General features: G+C 39.9%; 1 protein-coding gene across 2 annotated transcripts in view; it reads right to left on the bottom strand.

Annotated features, from left to right (window-relative positions):
* Window positions 1-24214, bottom strand: part of crb (cell polarity complex component crumbs) — a 642968-nt gene that overhangs the window by 42874 nt on the left and 575880 nt on the right. For both annotated transcript variants that reach the window (XM_071694202.1, XM_071694201.1), the window contains exons 35-38: window positions 9954-10099; window positions 7531-7827; window positions 5366-5482; window positions 1391-1543 (exon numbers count right to left, since the gene is read on the bottom strand). In XM_071694202.1, the coding sequence (XP_071550303.1) occupies window positions 1391-1543; window positions 5366-5482; window positions 7531-7827; window positions 9954-10099 (713 nt within the window). The remainder of the gene's footprint in view (window positions 1-1390; window positions 1544-5365; window positions 5483-7530; window positions 7828-9953; window positions 10100-24214) is intronic.

Here is a 24214-nt window from a genome sequence, read left to right as displayed (position 1 = left end):
AAAGTGATTGGTTCTCGGTAAATGTTGGTTTGCAGCAGGGGTGCATGATGTCTCCGTGGTTTAATTTGTTTCTGGATGGAGTTGTTAGGGAGGTGAATGCAAGAGTTCTGGAGAGAGGGGCAAGTATGCAGTCTGTTATGGATGAGAGGGCTTGGGAAGTGAGTCAGTTCTTCGCTGATGATTCAGTGCTGGTGGCTGATTCGGGTGAGAAACTACAGAAGTTGATGACTGAGTTTGGTAAAGTGTGTGAAAGAAGAAGGTTGAGTGTAAATGTGAATAAGAGCAAGGTTAATAGGTTCAGTAGAGTTGAGGGACAAGGTAACTGGGAGCTAAGTTTGAATGGAGAAAAACTGGAGAAAGCGAAGTGTTTTAGATATCTGGGAGTGGACTTAGCAGCGGATGGAACCATGGAAGTGGAAGAGAGTCATAGGGTGGGGGAGGGAGTAAAGGTCCTGGAGCATTGAAGAATGTGTGGAAGGTAAGAACATTTATTTTGGAGAGCAAAAATGGGTATGTTTGAAGGAAGCTATATAATACTGTTAGAACTACTAATCCTTCAAACAAACCCATTTTTGCTTTCTGAGATAATGTTCTCTCCTTCCACACACTTTTTATCGCTCCCAAAACATTTGCCACTTCTCCCACCCTGTGATTCATTTCTGCTTCCATTGTTCCATTCATTTCTAAGTCCACTACCAGATATCTATAAAACTTTACATCCTCCAAACTTTCTCCATTCAAACTTATATCCCAATTACCTTGTCCCTCAACCCTGCTGAATCTAATAACTTGGCTCTTATTCACATTTATTCTCAACTTTCTTCTTAGTCACCAACCTCTGCAGTTTCTCACTGAATCAACCTCCAGTGATGTAATATCAGCGAACAACTGACTCACTTCCTAGGTCCTCTCATCCTCAACAGACTGCATACTCGCCCTTCTCTCCAAAACTCTTGCATTTACCTCCCTAACCACCCCATCCATAGGAAATAAGTTTTATGTCTTACAGGATTAAAGGAGAATGAAGCCCTAGTTCACATGCTAGTCATTAGCAAGTTTCTGTGGCATAAGAATGAGGTTGAAATGAGATATACATTTTAATACTTTTTTGCCATTTCAAAAATTTGTGATGCACATCATATATAACAGTATGTTCCAGGAAGGATTTTCTCTGGATGAAAAAATACAGTATTGCAAAACACATAAAACAAGATGCAAGTACTGTACATAGTATGAAGCAATGTGAGATTCTACTTGGACTGATCTCTTTAAGAGGATTTTTTTCAGATACTGAGGTCAGTAGTCACTTTGTATTCCAAGATGGAAGATGAAAGAAAATTCCCTGATAATAAGTATGCATAAAGTATTTAATATAAAATGTCAAACATACTTGTCTGCTTGGGGAATAGGTTCCTCTTGTTTGACGCTTCTTTTTAGCCATCATTAAAAAGACAGTGAGGCCAACAATAGCAATTACTAACATAAGGCCTACCACACATCCCACTATGATGGCAAGGTCCACATCTGTGGGGAAGTGGTCCACCTACAACACAGAAAAATATTACTTTTATTATCATGTGCCTTACATATAGGTTATTAAAAAAGTACCAAAACACAAGTATCAATTCATCAATTCATAAATGAATAATTATTAAAGAGCAGGAATTCCGACATTATGACTTCTTGGAAAATGAATTAGCATTTCAGTATACAAATAAACTTCTTTTTACTCTCAGAAGACTTCAAATGCATGTGATACTATGACTCCCTCCATTGTTTGGGGATCTATCAATAATACCAAAAAATGCTAACAAGAGTACCCCAATCATACTAAAAACCTTCGGGAAAATCCAGAGTAAAATGTAAGTTTAACTATGTGATAACTGTCCTCCCTAGTGGTTGTATTCTAGGTTGTACTCTTCAGAAAAGAGGAGGCAAGCAGTCTAAATAAAGTCTATTAACTCTTTCTCTTATCTGCCTATAATATACACAAGATTTCCTAATAAAACTTATTTACCAACAAAGTTTCACAAAATGCAGTATTATACATTCTTTATATAAATCTTACATATAATAAGAGTAAAAATTTTTTGCATGAAGGGTTTGTATTCAAATTTGGTGTAATGAAAAGAACAGTTCTTGATATTTCATTTGAAATACATTTGATGAAAAAAGTATATTCAATCATTTCCGTATAAATGTTATATCGACGTCATATTCGCTTGATAAAAACTCATAAATTATTTTAATTTTAATTATATTTATTTTTTTTATTAATTTTGCTTTGTCGCTGTCTCTCACGTTAGCGAGGTAGTGCAAGGAAACAGACGAAAGAATGGCCCAACCCACCCCATATACACTTGTAGTATATACATACACGTCCACACACGCAAATATGCATACCTATACATCTCAACGTATACATATATATACACACACAGACATATACATATATACACATGTACATAATTCATACTGTCTGTCTTTATTCATTCCCATCGCCACCCGGCCACACATGAAATAACAACCCCCTCTCCCCTCATGTGTGCGAGGTAGCGCTAGGAAAAGACAACAAAGGCCACATTCATTCACACTCAGTCCCTAGCTGTCATGTAATAATGCAGTGAAACCACAGCTCCCTTTCCACATCCAGGCCCCACAGAACTTTCCATGATTTACCCCAGACACTTCACATGCCCTGGTTCAATCCATTGACAGCATGTTGACCCCGGAATACCAAATCATTCCAATTCACTCTATTCCTTGCACGCCTTTCATCCTCCTAATGTTCAGGCCCTGATCACTCACAATCACTTTCACTCCATCTTTCCACCTCCAATTTGGTCTTCCACTTCTCCTCATTCCCTCCACCGTCTGACACATATCCTCTTTGTCAATCTTTCCTCACTCATTCTCTCCATGTGACCAAACCATTTCAAAACACCCTCTTCTGCTCTCTCAACCACACTCTTTTCATTTCCACACATCTCCCTTACCCTTACATTACTTATTCGATCAAACCACCTCACACCACACATTGTCCTCAAACATCTCATTTCTAGCACATCCACCCTCCAGCGCACAATTCTATCCATAGCCCATGCCTCGCAACCATACAATATTGTTGGAACCACTATTCCTTCAAACATACCCATTTTTGCTTTCCGAGATAATGTTCTCGACTTCCACACATTCTTCAAGGCTCCCAGGATTTTCGCCCCCTCCCCCACCTTATGATTCACTTCCGCTTCCATGGTTCCATCCAGTGCCAGATCCACTCCCAGATATCTAAAACACTTTACTTCCTAAAGTTTTTCTCCATTCAAACGTACCTCCCAATTGACTTGACCCTCAACCCTACTGTACCTAATAACCTTGCTCTTATTCACATTTACTCTTAACTTTCTTCCTTCACACACTTTACCAAACTCAGTCACCAGCTTCTGCAGTTTCTCACATGAATCAGCCACCAGTGCTGTATCATCAGCGAACAACTGACTCACTTCCCAAGCTCTCTCATCCACAACAGACTTCATACTTGACCCTCTTTCCAAAACTCTTGCATTCACCTCCCTAACATATAAATATATATATATATATATATATATATATATATATATATATATATATATATATATATATATACTGTATTATTGACTGGTTGGTAAGGTTATTTAATGTATGTATGACTCATGGTGAGGTGCCTGAGGATTGGCGGAATGCGTGCATAGTGCCATTGTACAAAGGCAAAGGGGATAAGAGTGAATGCTCAAATTACAGAGGTATAAGTTTGTTGAGTATTCGTGGTAAATTATACGGACGGGTATTGATTGAGAGGGTGAAGGCATGTAGAGAGCATCAGATTGGGGAAGAGCAGTGTGGTTTCAGAAGTGGTAGAGGATGTGTGGATCAGGTGTTTGCTTTGAAGAATGTATGTGAGAAATACTTAGAAAAGCAAATGGATTTGTATGTAGCATTTATGGATCTGGAGAAGGCATATGATAGAGTTGATAGAGATGCTCTGTGGAAGGTATTAAGAATATATGGTGTGGGAGGCAAGTTGTTAGAAGCAGTGAAAAGTTTTTATCGAGGATGTAAGGCATGTGTACGTGTAGGAAGAGAGGAAAGTGACTGGTTCTCAGTGAATGTAGGTTTGCGGCAGGGGTGTGTGATGTCTCCATGGTTGTTTAATTTGTTTATGGATGGGGTTGTTAGGGAGGTGAATGCAAGAGTTCTGGAAAGAGGGGTTAGTATGAAGTCTGTTGTGGATGAGAGAGCTTGGGAAGTGAGTCAGTTGTTGTTCGCTGATGATACAGCGCTGGTGGCTGATTCATGTGAGAAACTGCAGAAGCTGGTGACTGAGTTTGGTAAAGTGTGTGAAAGAAGAAAGTTAAGAGTAAATGTGAATAAGAGCAAGGTAATTAGGTACAGTAGGGTTGAGGGTCAAGTCAATTGGGAGGTGAGTTTGAATGCAGAAAAACTGGAGGAAGTAAAGTGTTTTAGATATCTGGGAGTGGATCTGGCAGCGAATGGAACCATGGAAGCGGTAGTGGATCATAGGGTGGGGGAGGGGGCGAAAATCCTGGGAGCCTTGAAGAATGTGTGGAAGTCGAGAACATTATCTCGGAAAACAAAAATGGGTATGTTTGAAGGAATAGTGGTTCCAACAATGTTGTATGGTTGCGAGGCGTGGGCTATGGATAGAGTTGTGCGCAGAAGGATGGATGTGCTGGAAATGAGATGTTTGAGGACAATGTGTGGTGTGAGGTGGTTTGATCGAGTAAGTAACGTAAGGGTAAGAGAGATGTGTGGAAATAAAAAGAGCGTGGTTGAGAGAGCAGAGGAGGGTGTTTTGAAATGGTTTGGGCACATGGAGAGAATGAGTGAGGAAAGATTGACCAAGAGGATATATGTGTCGGAGGTGGAGGGAACGAGGAGAAGTGGGAGACCAAATTGGAGGTGGAAAGATGGAGGGAAAAAGATTTTGAGTGATCGGGGCCTGAACATGCAGGAGGGTGAAAGGAGGGCAAGGAATAGAGTGAATTGGATCGATGTGGTATACCGGGGTTAACGTGCTGTCAGTGGATTGAATCAGGGCATGCGAAGTGTCTGGGGTGAACAATGGAAAGCTGTGTAGGTATGTATATTTGCGTGTGTGGACGTATGTATATACATGTGTATGGGGGTGCGTTGGGGCATTTCTTTCTTTTCCTTGCGCTACCTCGCAAACGCGGGAGACAGCGACAAAGCAAAAAAAAAAAATAATAATAATATCTTAAAAAAATATTTTCAATTTGTTCAAATACTTAAATTTTCTTGTAAATATATAAGAGTCAAGGAAGACTACTATGATTCCTGAACTTACCTCTTCATGGCAGAAGTCTCCACCCCACCCATCAGGACAACGACAGAAGGCACTTGTCTGATTTTCAAAATACTCATCACAGAAGTGAACACAAATACCATCATGACTGCAGTTATGCTGAAAGGAAAAACAAACATTGAAAAAATTCAATAGTTCAATATTATCACCGTAATTCATTAGTATCCCCTTACATAAAATAAAAATAAAATAGGTATTAAAATTCTTCACTTTCCCTCAAATTCTATAAAAACATATCAGTAGCAGTATATACAGAAATTTATCAAAATACAATTTGTGATGGTGGGCATAATCACTTGTACCTGAATATCAACAAACGTACTCTCACAATATTTTCTTCCAAATTTCTTATACTAATACCCCTTGGTACCCTCAAAAATCAAAGCCCCTTAATCATTCATTCCTCAAGTATTTCTTGTAAATCATTAATCACTCTCAACTCTCCCTTGTTTTCAATTTTTTTTTATACCAGTGTATTCTTTATTTATCTTGTCAAATTTTTTTTTCAAACTAGTATCATCCATGCACAACAGCAGTCCAATATAATACTCTTAACTCCCATGCTCAAGAGTAATATAACCATTTCCACTGATTAATTAATATTGCACAATGCTACTAGCAAATGATATGAACAAAGCATGTGCCATTATCCCATGAAACATCCTCACACAAAAAGTAACCTTATACCACCCTTCATAGAACATACAGAAAATGGCCAGCTATGTCATTTACAAAGGATTCTGATTAAAAAATCCTTAAGGGCTACAATGAAAGTCCTAAGGAAGTAGTTCTTTCTCCTACTCTTTTCAAACTCTTCACCCTTTCACAAACCATACTGTGAAAGTTTTCTTGTATGCAGATGACCTTAAGATTACTCAACAGCACCCTGACACTACACAAGCATTGACAAACATGCAGCATGACATCAAGTGAATTGCTTGATATCGTGCTGCATGTCTGTCATTGCTTGTGTAGCGTCCGGGTGCTGTTGAGTAATTCTAAGGCCTGATGTCATGCTGCATATTTATCACTGCTTGTGTAGTGTCAGGGTGCTGTTGAAAAATTTTAAGGCCATCTGCTCACTGAAAACAGAATACAGTATCTGCATCCCCAGAGAAATTTATCATCACCCTCTTAACTCCTGACAGACATGGATCCAAGCTTCACCCATTCATAACTGAAAATTTCAGTCAACCATTCCCACCCAACTAAACTCCATCCATAATAAGTATCACATAGGACTCACCTATGACTTTCAATTTTACACTACTAAACATCAATACAAAGGCCATAAACAAACTGAATGATAGGAGAAAAATAAAAATAATGCCTTATATCCTTTTAAAACAATTCATCCACACCATCCTAAACTATGTCTAACCTACCTTGTTATCAATCCTATCTAAAGCAAAAGTAACAAAACAAAGCAGAGTACTCAGATCAGCTGCAGAGTAACTGCAAACGTTCACCATCAGCATAACCTTAAATACAATCCATCTGAATAAGATGTGCATCCAATTCTTTGCAGCATCACTTGACTCCTCCCATCCAAAGTACTCCATTAATAACCATCAACCCTGAGAATAAAAAAACATTCATCCTTGCTCACACTCCAGAAGCTTGTAGTCTCAGCTCCTTCATCCCCCTGACAAAATACTGTATATGCCACTGTTATGACTTCCCAAGCATAAATAAATACCCCTAACCCAATCTTAAACTCCATTCTATCAGACCTATCTACGATACCAGCTACGCTTTTTCATCTGAATTCTAGCCACCACACATCCCTCCAACATCATAAACACCCATTCAATAAATCACAAGAATCATCATGACCAAGATGCAGCTAAACCACTGAAGAAACAAACCACCTCCTCAACAGTCCTTCAATCAAGACAATAAGACAAACACAAAATATCTCTACACTCTACACTGGATGTTCTGAGAACTCATAACAGGAAGGGAGGATAAGAGAAGGACTGCATACAATCATGTGCAGGCACATTATGTAACTATGTAATTCTAAATATGAACATATGGGCTTCATGTCCCTCTCTTGATATAAACCTTGTTCAGGTAAGGTATTCAACTTTCAAACATACCCAGATTTTTCAGTATTTCTATTCCAATAATAAATTGCCACTTACTTGCAAACATGGGTTGTCCAATTTACATGTTGCTCCACAATAATGTTCTTCACAGAGGCACTCAAACGAACCCTGCAGATTGCTACATGCTCCTCCATTCTTACATGGGTCATATTCACACTCATCAACATCAACTTCACATATAGTGCCATTCCATGTATCAAGACAGTGGCAGGTAAAGCTATTATTTCCATCCATACAAGTGGCACCATTTTTACATGGATTTGACTGGCAATCATTGATATTTTCTCTGCAGTAGATGCCTTCCCATCCAGCATCACAGATGCACTCCCAACCCTGAAAACATAGTAATCAATATTAGTCTACATTAATTAAATCAAATCTTAGAAAAATTTCCTCTTGCATTTGCATGATTCCCTAGAGCAAGGGTAGGCAAAAGATAGCCTGGGGGCTAGATCCAGCCATTTAAAAGATGTAATCTAGCCCACACGGTCAGTATGAACTATGAATAACAAACATGTTTAAATCAATACTAACACAGAGATCATAAGAAACAGATCAAGGAGATGGAGTGGGAGAGTTGAGACAGGGTGGTCTGGAATGTAATTTGTCCATGTACCCAACATCTCAGCACTCCCCGAACCCAATATGAATTACATGGGCATTGTAAAGATGTAGGGAGGTGTTTCATACTGAAGACCATGACCAACTAGTGTTTCCCAGATTCTTTCATGTTAGTAGATTTCTGTGCTGATAAGGACTCATCAAGCATGTAGAAGACATAGAGTGGCTAACAATATAGTAAGAAGGAAATGAACAAAGAGGAAAGTGATGTGGCAGCTCTTTACTATGAGGAACCTGAGATTGCCGATGAGGAGGATGAGCCCATATTTTACATGAAGTGAACAATCAGCTCTGCCTTAAACATGTTACCCTATCCGTCTGAATCTTTTATTAAGTCAATCATATATTAGTTTTCTTATCCCTGGGGATGGGGGAGAAAGAATACTTCCCACCTATTCCCTGGGTGTTGTAGAAAGCAACTAAAAGGGGAGGGAGCAGGGGGCTGGAAATCCTCCCCTCTAGCTTATACTTTTCCAAAAGAAGGAACAGAGAAGGGGGCCAATGAGGATATTTCCCTCTTAGGCTCAGTCCTCTGTTCTTAACACTACCTTGCTAATATGGTGAATATGCATTAAGAAAGAATTTTTTTTTTTTTTAGTTTTCTACACATCTAGAGAAATCTAAGAATTTTTACGGAAACTGTTTTAGGATTTTTTCATTTTTTTAAACAGCAACACTGTAATCAGTATACTCAATCTTATTCTATACACCTATTTTTGTGTTAGTGTGAAGCTGTAGTCTGCTTTTTTTTAAGGCTTCAGTCATTAGTCTCAGGGTTAGAAAGAGAAAACATGTATCCCCCATCCCCCATCAAAAAAGTCACACCTTTAGTCAAAGAATATTGGATGAAAAAATATTTCTCTACAAAAAGTGGCACCAATGTAGTACTTGAAAATGTCAAGAAAGCATTGCATTGTTTAGAGAGTATAGCTTGAAATGCCATTTTACTATAAAGCAGCCTCTTTCTTTCATTCATACTTGTTCATCATTTCCTGGTTCAGTAAGGGAGCACCAGGGAAAAACACAGTTAGGGAGCACCATGGACAATCAGAGAAAGATCTCATTCACTTATGTCCATTCTCTTGCTGTCATGTATAATGCATAAAAACAACAGCCTCTTATCCAAAACCAGACCCCACAGACCTTTGTGTGGTTTTCCCCAACCACTTCTTATGCCTTGGTTCAGCTCACTGACAGAATGTAATCCCTTGTATACCACGTTGCTCCAATTCGCTCTATCCCTTACACATCTCACAGCCTTCTTCATACTCAGGACCTTGATTCCCCTTTTTCCATGTACCCCCAACTTCTGACATGTATATACCCTTCATCATCCTCTCCATAACTCAAAACCATTTTAGCACACCCTCTTCAACTCTCATACTCCTCACTACTAATATCCCTCTTACCCTATCACTTCTTAATTGTTCATCCCTCAAATATACTGTAAATGTATACATATGTTCATCACTAGTGATAAGTATATTTGCAAAAGGAATACACGGGATGAAAATGTACATATAAGATTATGCATAATATTTTAGAATGATCAGTCTTACAATTTAAGACCATATCTTTTGTGTAAATGATACATGACCCACTGCCAAAGTGAAATGTGTTTAGTTGAACCTTTGAATGATATAATAGCCCATACCTGCTCTAAAGTATGCATTGAGAGAGTTAAAGGAATTTATGAAAATATGAAAAATTCTCTTGTCTTACTACATGTAGGAGAAATTAAGTTTTCTGCATTAAAGTCATTTTGTTCTAATAATGCTTCTACCTAAAGCATGCATTTACATTACCACCCCAAAAAGTTAAATTTATGAATAACTAACCTCACCCTGGTATGTCAGGTCACAAGTGCCATGATCACATATAATATCTCTCAGTTTACAGAAGTCAGTAATATTTTCACAGTTGTTTCCAGAGTAGCCAAATGGACATGTGCAAGTGTAATTGTCTGCAACACCAGTCAAAGGATCTGCAAATAAAAACAAATATAATTATATTTTCATTTACGTAATCTACTGACTATACTATGAATAGTTACAATTTCATATATTCATAATTACCCCGCGACCAATATCTAAGAAAGAGTCCTGGTGTTACCCAGGACCTCTTTCTAAGGGTTCCTGCAGCCCAAGACTGTGGTACTTCCAATGTAGATTCCTTTGGAGAGAGTTCTTTGACAAGGCTGTAATCCCTCAGATACAGCCTTGTTACCCCGTACCAGTTTCTATGAAATAGTCTTGGTGTTACCTACGACTTCCCTCTGAAGGCCCCAGCAGCCTAAAGCTGTGCTACTTCCAGTATCAGGAAAATGCAGACTTCTTTGGCATGACAATTTCTTTCATGAGACTATACTCCCAGTAATACAGCCTCATCAAAAGTGACTTTTCACTTGTAGTGTAACCTCTTGCAGGTGGAGACCAGTAACACTATTTAGATGAAGGTGTAGTGCAGAAAAAGAACAACCAAGAGCTGGGGTTAGTGAATATCAGCAAACTTCAGGGAGAAAAAGATGTTTCGGAAGGTTAATAGTGTGGGAAAAAGAACAACTGAGTACAGCAATAAAGGGGCAAAAGGGGAAGTAATAACATGCTGTAATGAGGTGAAGAGGAGATAAGGTGAGTACCTTAAAGGATTGTTGAATGTGGGTAGCAAGGTGGCACATGTCAGGTATATGGGTATGCAAAATAAGAGAGTCACGGCAAGTGGTTTGGTGAAGAGATAAAAGGTGAAAGCCTTGTGCACAATGAGATGAGGAAAGGATGCTACTGCAGCAGAATTTCTTAAGAAAGGGGATAACTGTGTTGACTAGTTAGTTTAGATTTCTAATGTAAGTATGAATTGTGGTGAGGTGCCTGAGGATTGGTAGAATGCATATACAGTGCCACTGTATAAAGGCAAAGGGAAAAAATGTGAGTGTTCGAATTACAAAGGCATAAACTTGTAAAGTGTATATGCATGCTAGAGTGGTGATTTAGAGGGTGGCAGCCTGCAAAGAGCATCAGGCTAGTAGGAAACAATGTGATGTAGGAATGGTAAAAGATATGTGGATCCAGTGTATGCTTTGAAGAATGTGTGAGAAATACTTAGAAAAGAGAAGGATCTGTATGTTGCATTTATGGATCTGGAAAATGTATATGATAAGGTAGAGATAGATGCTTTGTGCAAGGTGTTATGAATATATGGGGTGAAAAGAAAGCTATAAGAACCAGTCAGGAGTTTTTAAAAGGAAACTAAGATCTGTGTGTGAGTAAGTAGAGAGGAGAGGGAGTAGTTCCATGTAATAGTGGGTCTGTGGCAGGGGTGAGTGATGTTACCATGCTTGTTTGATTTGTTCATGGATCACGTGGTGAGCGAGGTAATATAACTGCCTTGGAGAAAGGGGCAGGTATGCAGTCTGAATTGGGGGGGAAGTGAGTTAGCTGTTCTTTGCTTATGACCCACTGCTGGTGGCAAATGTAAGTAAGAAAGAGCAGAAGCTAGTATCTGATTTTTAGGAAAACAGGTGAAAGGAGAAAGGCATGAGTAAACGTGAATATTCAGCAGAGCAAAATAACAGGTTAGTTGGGGGTGTGACTTTCAATGAAAACTTAGAGAAAGTGGGATGTTTTATATACCTCGGGATGGAATGATTGCAAATAGAACCAAGGACAAAAGCGGAGGTAAGTGATAGAGTTTGATACAGAGTGAAATTTCGGAAAGCACTGAGAAATGTCTGGAAAGAGATGTCTACCTGGGAGGGTGAAAATGGGTGTGTTTGAAGATATAGTTGTCCTGGCATGGGAAGTGGATGAGAATGTATGGAAGAGGGTGAATGTGTTGGAAATGAGATGTATGAGGACAATATGTGGGGTGAAGAGGATTCATTGAGTTATTAATGATTGGGTAAGAGAGTAAGGTTGAGAGAGCTGAAAAGGGTGTGCTGAAATAGTTTGGACATATAGAGAGAATGTGTGAAGTGAGGCTAATAAAGAGGATATGTGTCTCAGAAATGAAGTGGAGAAGGGGGTAATCAAACTGAAGATGGAAGGATGAAGTGAACAAGATTTTGAGTAATCAAAGCCTGATCGTGCAGGAAGGTAAAAGGTGTGCACAGAATAAAGTGAACTGAAGCAATGTGGTATACAGGGGTCGATGTGCTGTCAATAAAGTAAACCAGGGTATATGAAGCAGCTGGAAGAAATCATGGAAAGGTCATGTGGGGCCTGGTTGTGGATAAGAGAATGTGATTTCAGTGTGTTACACAAGATACCTAAAGAATGGATGTTAATGAATAAGGCCATGGAAGAAAGAAATGATTAATATCTTACATTCCTACTACAGGGGTCCTTTCTATTTTTATAAGTCTCCTGCAGTAATCAGGAAACTGGTCACATCCATCAGTTCGAATCACATGTCATAAATTTAGTGTTGTGATGTATGTGCAGACAGAGCAGGAGAATTGGCTAGTAAGTGCTCAGTGTATTCTTCATGGTAGTTGCATGGTATGCACAAAGGTTTTCAGTATATGTTGAAATGATGTTTGAAAGAGTTGTAGTGATGGGTGATGTCCAGCATGCAAGCAGGAGAGTAAGACTTGTGTTTGTCTGGGAAATGTGGTTTCTAAAGGGTGTATGTCTGGTGGGATGCAGTTTGAAAATGAGTTGAGAGATTGGCTGTTTAGAGCTTGCTGGGTTATCTCAGTGTGTATATGTTTTGTCAGTGTTCTATTTGTTGGGAATGGGGCTAATCTGTGAGTAGCAGTTACTGAAGTATGAGGCAGGGGTAAGGTTTTTATTTCTAATTTTGGGTTTGTGGCTAGTTATGCAGTGGGAGGGGTCTGAAACTGTTGCACAGTATTAGGAGTATCTTTGTTTTATTGTGGAGGTGCTGAATGTCTGTGGGTGCTAGAATCCAGTGGTAGTTTTGCATGCTTTATTTTGTGAGGCTTGTAGCTCTGTTACATTTGCTTTTGAGAGGTTGGAGGACCAAGCAGGTGAAGCATAATTTAAAGTGAAGTGACAAATTGTTTGTGTAGGATGTTAAGAGATTCTATTCCTTGTCCAAATCTGATGCAAGTTTATGTTCCGAAGGCATTTAGTTTGTGTGTTGCTTTTGTGCTGATTTGGGTAGTGAACATCATGCGTATGTCATATGTTACGCTGAGAATGGTTGCTGTTTTGCTCTGTGGGAGAGACTGTCTATTCAAGGTAAATGAAGGCTGCGAGCTGGATTCAAGTCTGTTCGAGGTTAAAGAGTGACGAAAGATTTCAGTTGAGATGCAGACATTCTGTTTTGGGTGAGCCAATGTTTCAGTTATGCAATGAACTGACATATTAATATTGCTACTGCAGTGTCAGGGTGTTGTGATGTGATGTGAGTTCCTCTGCACTTGTAAGACCTTCATGTTGAGGTTTGCCTGAGGTAACAGGAGGTCATGCAGTAAGAAATGGAAAAGAGCTGGAGAAAGCCCTGCTCCTTGGGAAGTCTAATGAAGAGTTTAAGTGTTTTAGAGTTGAAGCCACTGTGACTCTGGCATGGTGCCTGGCTATGAAGTTGGCCATCCACTAATTTTCATGGTTGTGGAGGGTAATGTCAAATATTTTTTGTATTGGATGTTTTCGGGAAAGTGCCAAATGATTTGTTGATGTGCACTGCCACTAGTACTCTGTGGGAGGGGTGTTGTTGGGTGAATCCAACTATGATGTGTTATGGGAGCTCAGTGTGTAGTGTAATGGTAGAATGTCTGGTGTATAGTGGGACATTTTCTTGATTCTATTATAGATCATTTTTACAGAACTGGATAATAAGGATAAATGTGATATAGGGCAGTAGGAGGAGGGGGAGATGGGTGGTTTAAATGGTTTTAGGATTGCCATCATGTTACAGACTTTGTGTAGCCAAGAAAAGTATGTTGATTTTGGAATTATACATGACAGCTAAAGTGTGGATGTAAGGCAAAAAGACCAATCTCCATTTTTTTCCTGGTGCTACCTCACTACAAGGGCAATGGTGAAATATGAAAATTTTTCATCCTTACCATTTTCTGTAATGATGAAGTAGCACCAGAAACAGATTAAGAATGGCCTTACTAGCATACATCCACTCTCCAGCTGTCATATATGATGCAAAGAAACAATATCCCCCAATCCATAACCATGCCCTACAGACCTTTCTGTAGTTTCCCTGTTTCATATCTCCTACTTCAACTCACTGGAGAGGTAAAAAGCACGCCTAGAACAAATATAACAACATCTAAAAGAATACTTCACATGTGCCTGAAACTACTGTTAACCCACATGAACTACAAAGTGATAATTATGCAATGTCATTGGCAGCTAAAGGGAATAATTTTGTTCATTAAGCAAGATGTATGTTGGGCACTTTGCATCAAACCTGCCCTCATGGCAAAATCTTGTTGTACATACTTGTAGGAAGGCAGACAGGTGCAGTATCATTGTATCAGAATTTGGCTTTGGATCCCACCAGACTAACTTTGGGATCTAACAGATATATCCATAAAAGTCCATAATGCAGCAACTTGATTCAACTAAGTTAGGGGCCCATCAATCTTAGTTTGGAATGTAAATGAATAGTCTAATAGTTCCCTACCATGATTCAGGATGTTAAGTGTCAAAAAAACATGTGGTAGCCAGTTGCACATCATGCACTTTTTTAATCTACTAACAATAATCTCTCCTTACACATACACATTGTTAGTATAATCTCTCCTTACACATACACATTGCTTCAAAATTAAAATAATTTAATGGTGCAAGATCATCTTTTGTACAATAACATCTACAAATATAATCTATACAGAAATTTCAGGAAAAAACAAAACAGCTTGGTCACTGCCTGCCAGTCAGTAATAAGCTCACTTAGTTCACACAACAAATTTGATGTAATGTTATCATGTAACTGCAGTGTTTTTTATGGAACAAAAGCCAGTCTTTTTGATGAAATCATGGCAGACAAGAGTACTACCTATGTTGTTAGTGCAAATAAATCCAGGAAACACATTGAATTGCTGAAAAGCTGAAAATCACTGAGCATCATAGGATAGGGAAAGTAGCATGCCTCAAATGCAAATTCTGACCAGTAGGTGATTCAAGTCACTCCAGTTGACCCTGAAGCTATTTTCCTCTGATTCATAGTAGTCTTTGCTACTACCTACCTAAACATCTCTAGCCTTGAAAGAAGATGGTAGATTTCCCTTACAATTGTTGATATTCTATTTATTAATGTTCTTTAGAAAATTTGGAATGCAACAGAATTTGGCTTCTAACAGACTATCTTTTCCCACAATCAGTCCATTAGAATGGGAATTTACAAAACTTAGTATCTCCTTTTTTCTCATTTCCTCTATTTCTGACAGGTGTAATCTCTTAGTTCATCCTTTTCTCACTCACTCTCTCCATATGCACAAACCATATCAGCACTATCATACATACTCTTCTTACTATGTTCTTCTATTACCCTATCATTTCTTACATGATCATACTCCTCACACCACATATATCCCTCGGACATATCATTTTCAACACATCTATCCTGTTCCAGACCTTTTAATATAGAGCCCACACTTCACATCCACACAACACCATCAGCACTACTAAACCATCAACATACCTATCTTAACTCTCACAAACAGTGACCTATTTCCAAACAATTCTCATTGCACCTAGGACCCTACACCCCACACCCACCTTATGGCTCACTTCAGTTTCCATGGTTTCATTTACTTCCATGTCCACTTCCAGGTACCTAAAACACTCCATTTCCTCAAAGTTATCTCCATTCAAACTAACACAACAATTTACCAGCCTTTCTTCAATGCTAAACAATTAATCATCTTTATTCACATATTTACTCTCAATTTTCTCCTTTTACACACTCTCCTAAACTCATAAACCAGCTTCTACAGTTACTCACTCATATCTACCACCAGTGCCATGTCATTATCAAACATTAACAGGCTCACCTACTGAGCCCCTTACCCCTGACAGATTGCATACTTGCCCCTCTCTCCAAGACCCTTACATTCACCTCCCTATCCAAAAACAGATTAAACAGCCATTAAACATCACACATCCCTGCTACAGAAGCCCCTCCACCTGCACTCCTCCTCACACACTTGCCTTACTCTTTTGAAGCAAACCTTCAATGCTTCTAGTAGTTTTACTCCCACATAATATATGTTCATAACACTCTCTACAAAGTATCTCTATCTCAATCAAACCTAACATATATTTTCTCCAAAACCATAAATGCCGTATAAAAATCCTTCTCCTTCTCTAAGAAATTCTCTCGCACATTCTTCAATGCCAACATCTGATCCAAACATCCTCCACCACTCCTGAAACCATTGTTCCTCCCCAATATGATGCTCTATGCATGCCACTATCCTCTCAATCACCACTCTCACACAACTTACCATGTACACTCAACAAACATACCTCTGTAATTAGATCATTCACTTTTTTGTCTGCTAATCCTCAGCCACCTCATCATGAACCATACACACACATTGAAAATCATCTTAAGAAATTCAGCTCCAATCCCATCCACTCCAGCCACTTTGCCACAATTCATCATATGCAAGGCTTTCACAACTTCCCTTCTCAAGAACCAAACCACTTGCCATAACTCTCACTATAAATACCTCCATGTTAAAAACATTCCACATCTGCTACCCTATAAATGAAAAAATTTAACAATTCTTCAAATTAATCTATCTCCTCTTCACATCTTTGCCTGTTACCATTCCCCCATTTGCCTCCATCACCAATGTTCCCATTTGCTCTCATGTCTTTCTCACATTATTAATCTCCTTAAAACATTCTCTTACTAAATCCCTAAATTTTGTTTGAACACAAATATTCTACCTCTCCCTCTTTTTCAGCCCCTGTCCCATCCTCTTGACCTCCTGCTGCTTTCTCTTATACATCTCCCATTCAACTACATTCCTCCCATGCAAATAATCCCCATACATATCTCTTTCTCCTTTCACTAGCAATGTAACTTCCTCATCCTACTACTCACTGCCCTTTCTCATCTAACCACCTCCCACCTTCCATATGCCACATACTTCTCTTCCATGTGCAAGCACTGCTTTCATTTACTCTCTTCTTTTGCATTTCTATACTCGGCCCCTCTTAGTATTGCTTCAAAAAAGCCTCTTTTGCAAGCTCAGTCACTTTCACCATCCTCTTCTCAGTCATATCATTTCTATTTTTCCTAAAGTCTCTACCAACCGTTATCCTCACATCCATCAAGTAATAATCAGACATCCCACCATCTACCCCTCTCAGTACAGTCACATCCAAGAGTCTCTTATGCATGCCTACCAGTTATTATATAATCTGACTATCTAACCTACACACTCATGTTCTGCTTTTTACACCACATCTTCTCAATCACCAGTCCCTTTGAAGCACTTTGCTCCACAAGCTGTTCAGCATTTTCATTCATATCAATGGTTACCCCATGGCCTCTCCTATACCCTCAACTACCACATCACCCACCCTTGCATTAATATCATCCATCACTAATCACTCACTTCAAAATTGCTGAAATACCCACTCAACTCCTCCCAAAATTCTCACTTCTCTGCCTTAATCTTCTCATTTCTATGTGCACAAGCACTAATAATCACCCACTTTTTGTAGTCCAAATTCATTTCTTTCACATTAGTTTGTGGCTTATCTCCTTACACTCTTTCAGTCATTCCCACGACTCCTTCAGCAGTAGAGATATCCCTTCCTTAACTCTTGCCTTCACATTAACCTCTGACTTCACCCCTAAGACATTCCTAATGCATTCTTCCCCCTTAGCTTCGTTTTGCTCAGGTATAGAATATCCAAGTTTATCTCCTCAAACATACTATCTCTCATTTTCATCTTTGTTGCAGCCTCACCCATTAAGAATCCCCTATCTGAGCCTTTGAGGAGGATGAAAATATAAGGAATGGAGGGTTTCCAATTCCCAAATCCTGTCCTCTTTACTCACTTTTCTACAACACGCAAGGATTATGTTGGAAGTATTCCTTCTTCCCTATCCACAGGGATGACACTCTGTTTAGTCACCTTTTACAACACACAGAGAAAATGTGAGAAGTGCTCTTTCAACCCTATCCCTATTAACATGTAGTGTAAACTATATGTACATAATATGTACAAATTTTATCTCTGGGGATAGGGGAGAAAGAATACTTCCCATGTATTCCCTGCGTGTCATAGAAGGCGACTAAAGGGAGGGAGCAGGGGGCTGGAAATCCTCCCTCTCATTTTTAATTTTCCAAAAGAAGGAACAGAGAAGGGGGCCAAGTGAGGATATTCCCTCAAAGGCTCAGTCCTCTGATCTTAACGCTACCTCGCTAATGCAGGAAATGGCGAATAGTATGAAAAAAAAAATGTACAATATGTATGTGCAGTGCAGGCAGCCACTGACCAGGGAGGTAAAATATCTGTACTACCCATCAGGGTATCAGAAGGGTCTGTGATGGTTGTGGAGTGAGCCAGCACTTCAGCGGTTGTCATACTGCACCCCTCTAACCAAGGAAACTGGTTTTTCTTTCTGCACCCACAAGTGGACTCTTGGCATACTGTCCACAGTCATGCAATCTCTCCTTGTCACACATAACACTTGACAATACTTAACTCACACAACTCATTCTTTCTAACTCCTCGATATTTCTGTGATGAGTGCTATGCACTTGCCCTGCCTTTGGCAAAATGGTAGAAGCAATAGATAGAAGTAGTAGATAAGAACATTAGACAGGAGCATTAGGTTGAGAGATCAGGTATAAGTAATAGTTAAGTGCATTAGCTGGGAGTATTATGTATTAGTAGTAGGGTGAAACATCAGGTAGACACATTAGGTATTAGTAGCCAGTGTAAACCTCTGAAAACACTGCACTAGAGTTGCCCTCTGCCGGTGGCCTGTTAAAAGTGAGGCACTATCAGCTAAGAAGCAGCACTACAATTCACCAGTTAGAGAGACTTTTGTTGTGGCCATCCCCTCGAGAAAGTTCCCAAAGGGAATGGGCATTAGAAATGGAGATAAACAGATAGCTAGATAGTAATGTGCTTAGTGTAAATAGTGTAAAATTACCCCTGAAAAGAAACCATTTAAGAGTGTACCATGGTAATGTGTTGATATCTCATTACGTGCAGTATAAGCACCCACTCTCTCCTTGATCCCAATTAAAAGATCAAGGTATACTTTTCGATCTATATCTCTTATGCCACATCCCTCCAGAAGCTCCTATCAAGGGGTGACCATGGCAAAAGAATCTCCATTTATGGCTGTCCTTACATGTCTCTCTTGCAAACACCATCCACACATTCTTCTACCATTTCTCTCCCTCCAGTGCTCTTTCTCTTTATATCCCCATGTCACAGGTGTCTTCCTCTCACACTATCTATTCATCTGTCTACATCTCAAATGGGAATTCCCAGAGGGAATTCCCATCAAAGGGATGGCCACAGCAAAATCATCTCAACTTATCCCTGTCCTTACATGCCTCCCTCAAATACACCATTCCATGCAGTCTACCACCATTTCTCTCTTCAGTACTCTTACACTCTGTTTACCCATGTCACAGGTGTTCTTCCTCTCTCATCAAACCCTTTAATTGTACTATCAAGCAATCTCCTTGTAAATTACCCCTCTTGAATTCTTTCCACACAAGCAAACCATCTCAAAATGTCACGTATCACCCACTCTCCCATTCCACAATTCATTCTCTATGCATTCCCTGCCATACCATATCCCTCATATACCCTCTCATTTCTTTCTTCATTCCATGTAGTCATATCACACACTCCTCTCAAATAGCTCATTTCCACAGCCTGGATTCTAGACCTCTGTGACTCATTCCATGTCCATGTTTTGGCTGCATAGGTCAAGGTTGGGAGGACTATGCTGTCCCTTAATCCTTTCTTCACTTCTATGCTCTATTATTCTATCAAGGGACCCAATGACTCTCCTACCCTGTACTGCTCTCTCCCTTATATCTCCTTCCATATCACCAAACTTACCCAAGATGGCTCTGTATGTATGTATATATATATGTATGTGGGTGGGTTGGGCCATTCTTGCGTATGTTTCCTTGCGCTACCTCGCTAACGCAGGAGAGAGCAACAAAACATTATAAAATAAATAAATATATGGTTTAGTAAACAGAGAAGAGGTAGTGAAAACTTTCGGAAGATGAAAGCCGGCAAAGTGGCAGGCTTAGATGGTATTTTAGTGGAATCTATTAAAAAAAAGGGGGTGACTGTGTTGTTGACTGGTTGGTGAGGATATTCAATGTATGTATGGCTCATGGTGAATTGCCTGAGGATTGGTGGAATGCATGCATAGTGCCATTGTACAAAGGCAAAGGAGATAAAGGTGAGTGTTCAAATTACAGAGGTATAAATTTGTTGATTATTCTTGGGATACAGCGACAAAGTATAATAAATGAATAAATATATCTTTATATTTATCATACTTTGTCGCTATCTTCTGCGTTAACAAGGCAGTGCAAGCAAACAGACGAAAGAATGGCCCAATCAACCCACATACATATGAATATACATAAATGCCCACCCACGCACATATACACGCCTATGCATTTCAACGTATACATCCATATACACACACACAGACATATACATATATACACATGTACATATTCTTACATGCTACCTTCATCCATTCCCACCACCACCCCGCCACACATGAAATGGCACCCTTCTCCCTGTGTGAGCACGAAGTAGCACTAGGAAAAGAAAACAAAGGCCACATTCATTCACACTCAGTCTCTAGCTGTCATGAGTAATGCACAGAAACCACAGCTCCCTTTTCACATCCAGGCACCAAAAAATTTCCATGGTTTACCTCAGACACTTCACATGCCCTGGTTCAATCCAATGACAGCACGTCGACCCTGGTATACCACATCATTTCAATTCACTCTATTCCTTGCATGCTTTTCACCCTCCTGTATGTTCAGGCCCTGATCACTCAAAGTCTTTTTCACTCCATCCTTCCACCTCCAATTTTGTCTTCCACTTCTCCTCATTCCCTCCACCTCTGACACATATATCCTCTTTGTCAATCTTTCCTCACTCATTCTCTCCATGTGGCCAAACCATTTCAATACACCCTCTACTGCTCTCTCAACCACACTCTTTTTTATCACCACACTTCTCTCTTACCCTTTCATTACTTATTTGATCAAACCACCTTGCACCACATATTGTCCTCAAACATTTCATTTCCAACACATCCACCCTCCTCTGCACAACACTATCTATAGCCCACACCTCGCAATCATATAACATTGTTGGAACCACTCAGTCTCTAGCTGTCATGAGAAATGCACGGAAACCACAGCTCCCTTTCCACATCCAGGCCCCACAAAATTTCCATGGTTTACCTCAGACACTTCACATGCCCTGGTTCAATCCAATGACAGCACGTCGACCCTGGTATACCACATCATTTCAATTCACTCTATTCCTTGCATGCTTTTCACCCTCCTGTATGTTCAGGCCCTGATCACTCAAAGTCTTTTTCACTCCATCCTTCCACCTCCAATTTTGTCTTCCACTTCTCATTCCCTCCACCTCTGACACATATATCCTCTTTGTCAATCTTTCCTCACTCATTCTCTCCATGTGGCCAAACCATTTCAATACACCCTCTACTGCTCTCTCAACCACACTCTTTTTTATCACCACACTTCTCTCTTACCCTTTCATTACTTATTTGATCAAACCACCTTGCACCACATATTGTCCTCAAACATTTCATTTCCAACACATCCACCCTCCTCTGCACAACACTATCTATAGCCCACACCTCGCAATCATATAACATTGTTGGAACCACTCAGTCTCTAGCTGTCATGAGAAATGCACGGAAACCACAGCTCCCTTTCCACATCCAGGCCCCACAAAATTTCCATGGTTTACCTCAGACACTTCACATGCCCTGGTTCAATCCAATGACAGCATGTCGACCCTGGTATACCACATCATTTCAATTCATTCTATTCCTAGCACGCTTTTCACCCTCCTGTATGTTCAGGCCCTGATCACTCAAAGTCTTTTTTACTCCATCCTTCCACCTCCAATTTGGTCTTCCACTTCTCCTCATTCCCTCCACCTCTGACACATATATCCTCTTTGTCAATCTTTCCTCACTCATTTTCTCCATGTGGCCAAACCATTTCAATACACCCTCTACTGCTCTCTCAACCACACTCTTTTTATCACCACACTTCTCTCTTACCCTTTCATTACTTATTCGATCAAACCACAATTCACCACATATAGTCCTCAAACATTTCATTTCCAACACATCCACCCTCCTCTGCACAACCCTATCTATAGCCCACGCCTTGCAACCACATAACATTGTTGGAACCACTATTCTTTCAAACATACCCATTTTTGGTCTCCGAGATAACGTTCTCGCCTTCCACACATTCTTCAAATGCTCCCAGAACCTTTGCCCCCTCCCCAACCCTGTGACTCACTTCCGCTTCCATGGTTCCATCCACTGCCAAATCCACTCCCAGATATCTAAAACGCTTCACTTTGTCCAGTTTTTCTCCATTCAAACTTACCTCCCAATTAACTTGTCCCTCAACCCTACTGAACCTAATAACCTTGCTCTTATTCACACTTACTCTCAGCTTTCTTCTTTCACACACTTTATCAAACTCAGTCACCAGCTTCTGCAGTTTCAGACCCGAATCATCCACTGGCGAACAACAACTGACTCACTCCCAAGCCCTCTCATCCACAACAGACTGCATACTTGCCCCTCTCTCCAAAACTTTGCATTCACCTCCCTAACAACCCCATCCATAAACTAATCAAACATCCATGGAGACATCATGTGCCCCTTCTGCAAACTGACATTCACTGGGAACCAATCACCTTCCTCTCTTCCTACTTGTACACATGCCTTACATCAGTGATAAAAAGTTTTCACTGTTTCAAGAAACTTACTTCCCACACCATGTACTCTTAATGCCTTCCACAGAGCATCTCTATCAACCAGCTTCTGCAGTTTCAGACCCGAATCATCCACTGGCGAACAACAACTGACTCACTCCCAAGCCCTCTCATCCACAACAGACTGCATACTTGCCCCTCTCTCCAAAACTTTGCATTCACCTCCCTAACAACCCCATCCATAAACTAATCAAACATCCATGGAGACATCACGTGCCCCTTCTGCAAACTGACATTCACTGGGAACCAATCACCTTCCTCTCTTCCTACTTGTACACATGCCTTACATCAGTGATAAAAAGTTTTCACTGTTTCAAGAAACTTACTTCCCACACCATGTACTCTTAATGCCTTCCACAGAGCATCTCTATCAACTCTATCATATGCCTTCTCCAGATCTATAAATGCTACAAACAAATCCATTAGTTTTTCTAAGTATTTCTCACATACATTCTTCAAAGCAAACACCTGATCTACACATCCTCTTCCACTTCTAAAACCATACTGCCCTTCCCCAATCTAATGCTCTGTACATGCCGTTACCCTCTCAATCAATGCCCCCCCATATAATTTCCCAGGAACCCTCAACAAACTTATACCTCTGTAATTTGAACACTCACCTTTATCCCCTTTGCCTTTGTACAATGGCACTATGCATGCATTCCACCAATCCTCAGGCACTTCACCATGAACCATACATACAATGAATATCCTTATCAACCAGTCAACAATACAGTTACCACCTATTTCGATAGATTCCACTGCAATACCATCCAAACCTGCCACCTTTCTGGCTTTCAACTTCCACAAAGCTTTCACTACCTCTTCTCTTTTTACCAAACCATTCTCCCTGACCCTCTCATTTTGCACACCACCTCGACCAAAACACCCTTTATCTGCCACTCTATCATCAAACACATTCAACAAACCTTATAAATAGTCACTCAATCTCCTCACTTCACCAATACTTGTTATTACCTTCCCATTAATCCCTTTACTGATGTTCCCATTTGTTCTCTTGTCTTTCGTACTTTATTTACCTCCTTCCAAAACATCTTTTCATTCTTTCACTGACAATCATACTTCATCCC

This window comes from Panulirus ornatus, chromosome 56 (genome assembly GCF_036320965.1).
Source record: "Panulirus ornatus isolate Po-2019 chromosome 56, ASM3632096v1, whole genome shotgun sequence".
NCBI classification, from domain to species: domain Eukaryota; kingdom Metazoa; phylum Arthropoda; class Malacostraca; order Decapoda; family Palinuridae; genus Panulirus; species Panulirus ornatus.
Note: the sequence above shows the minus strand (reverse complement) of the source record. Positions and strands in the feature narration are given on the sequence as shown.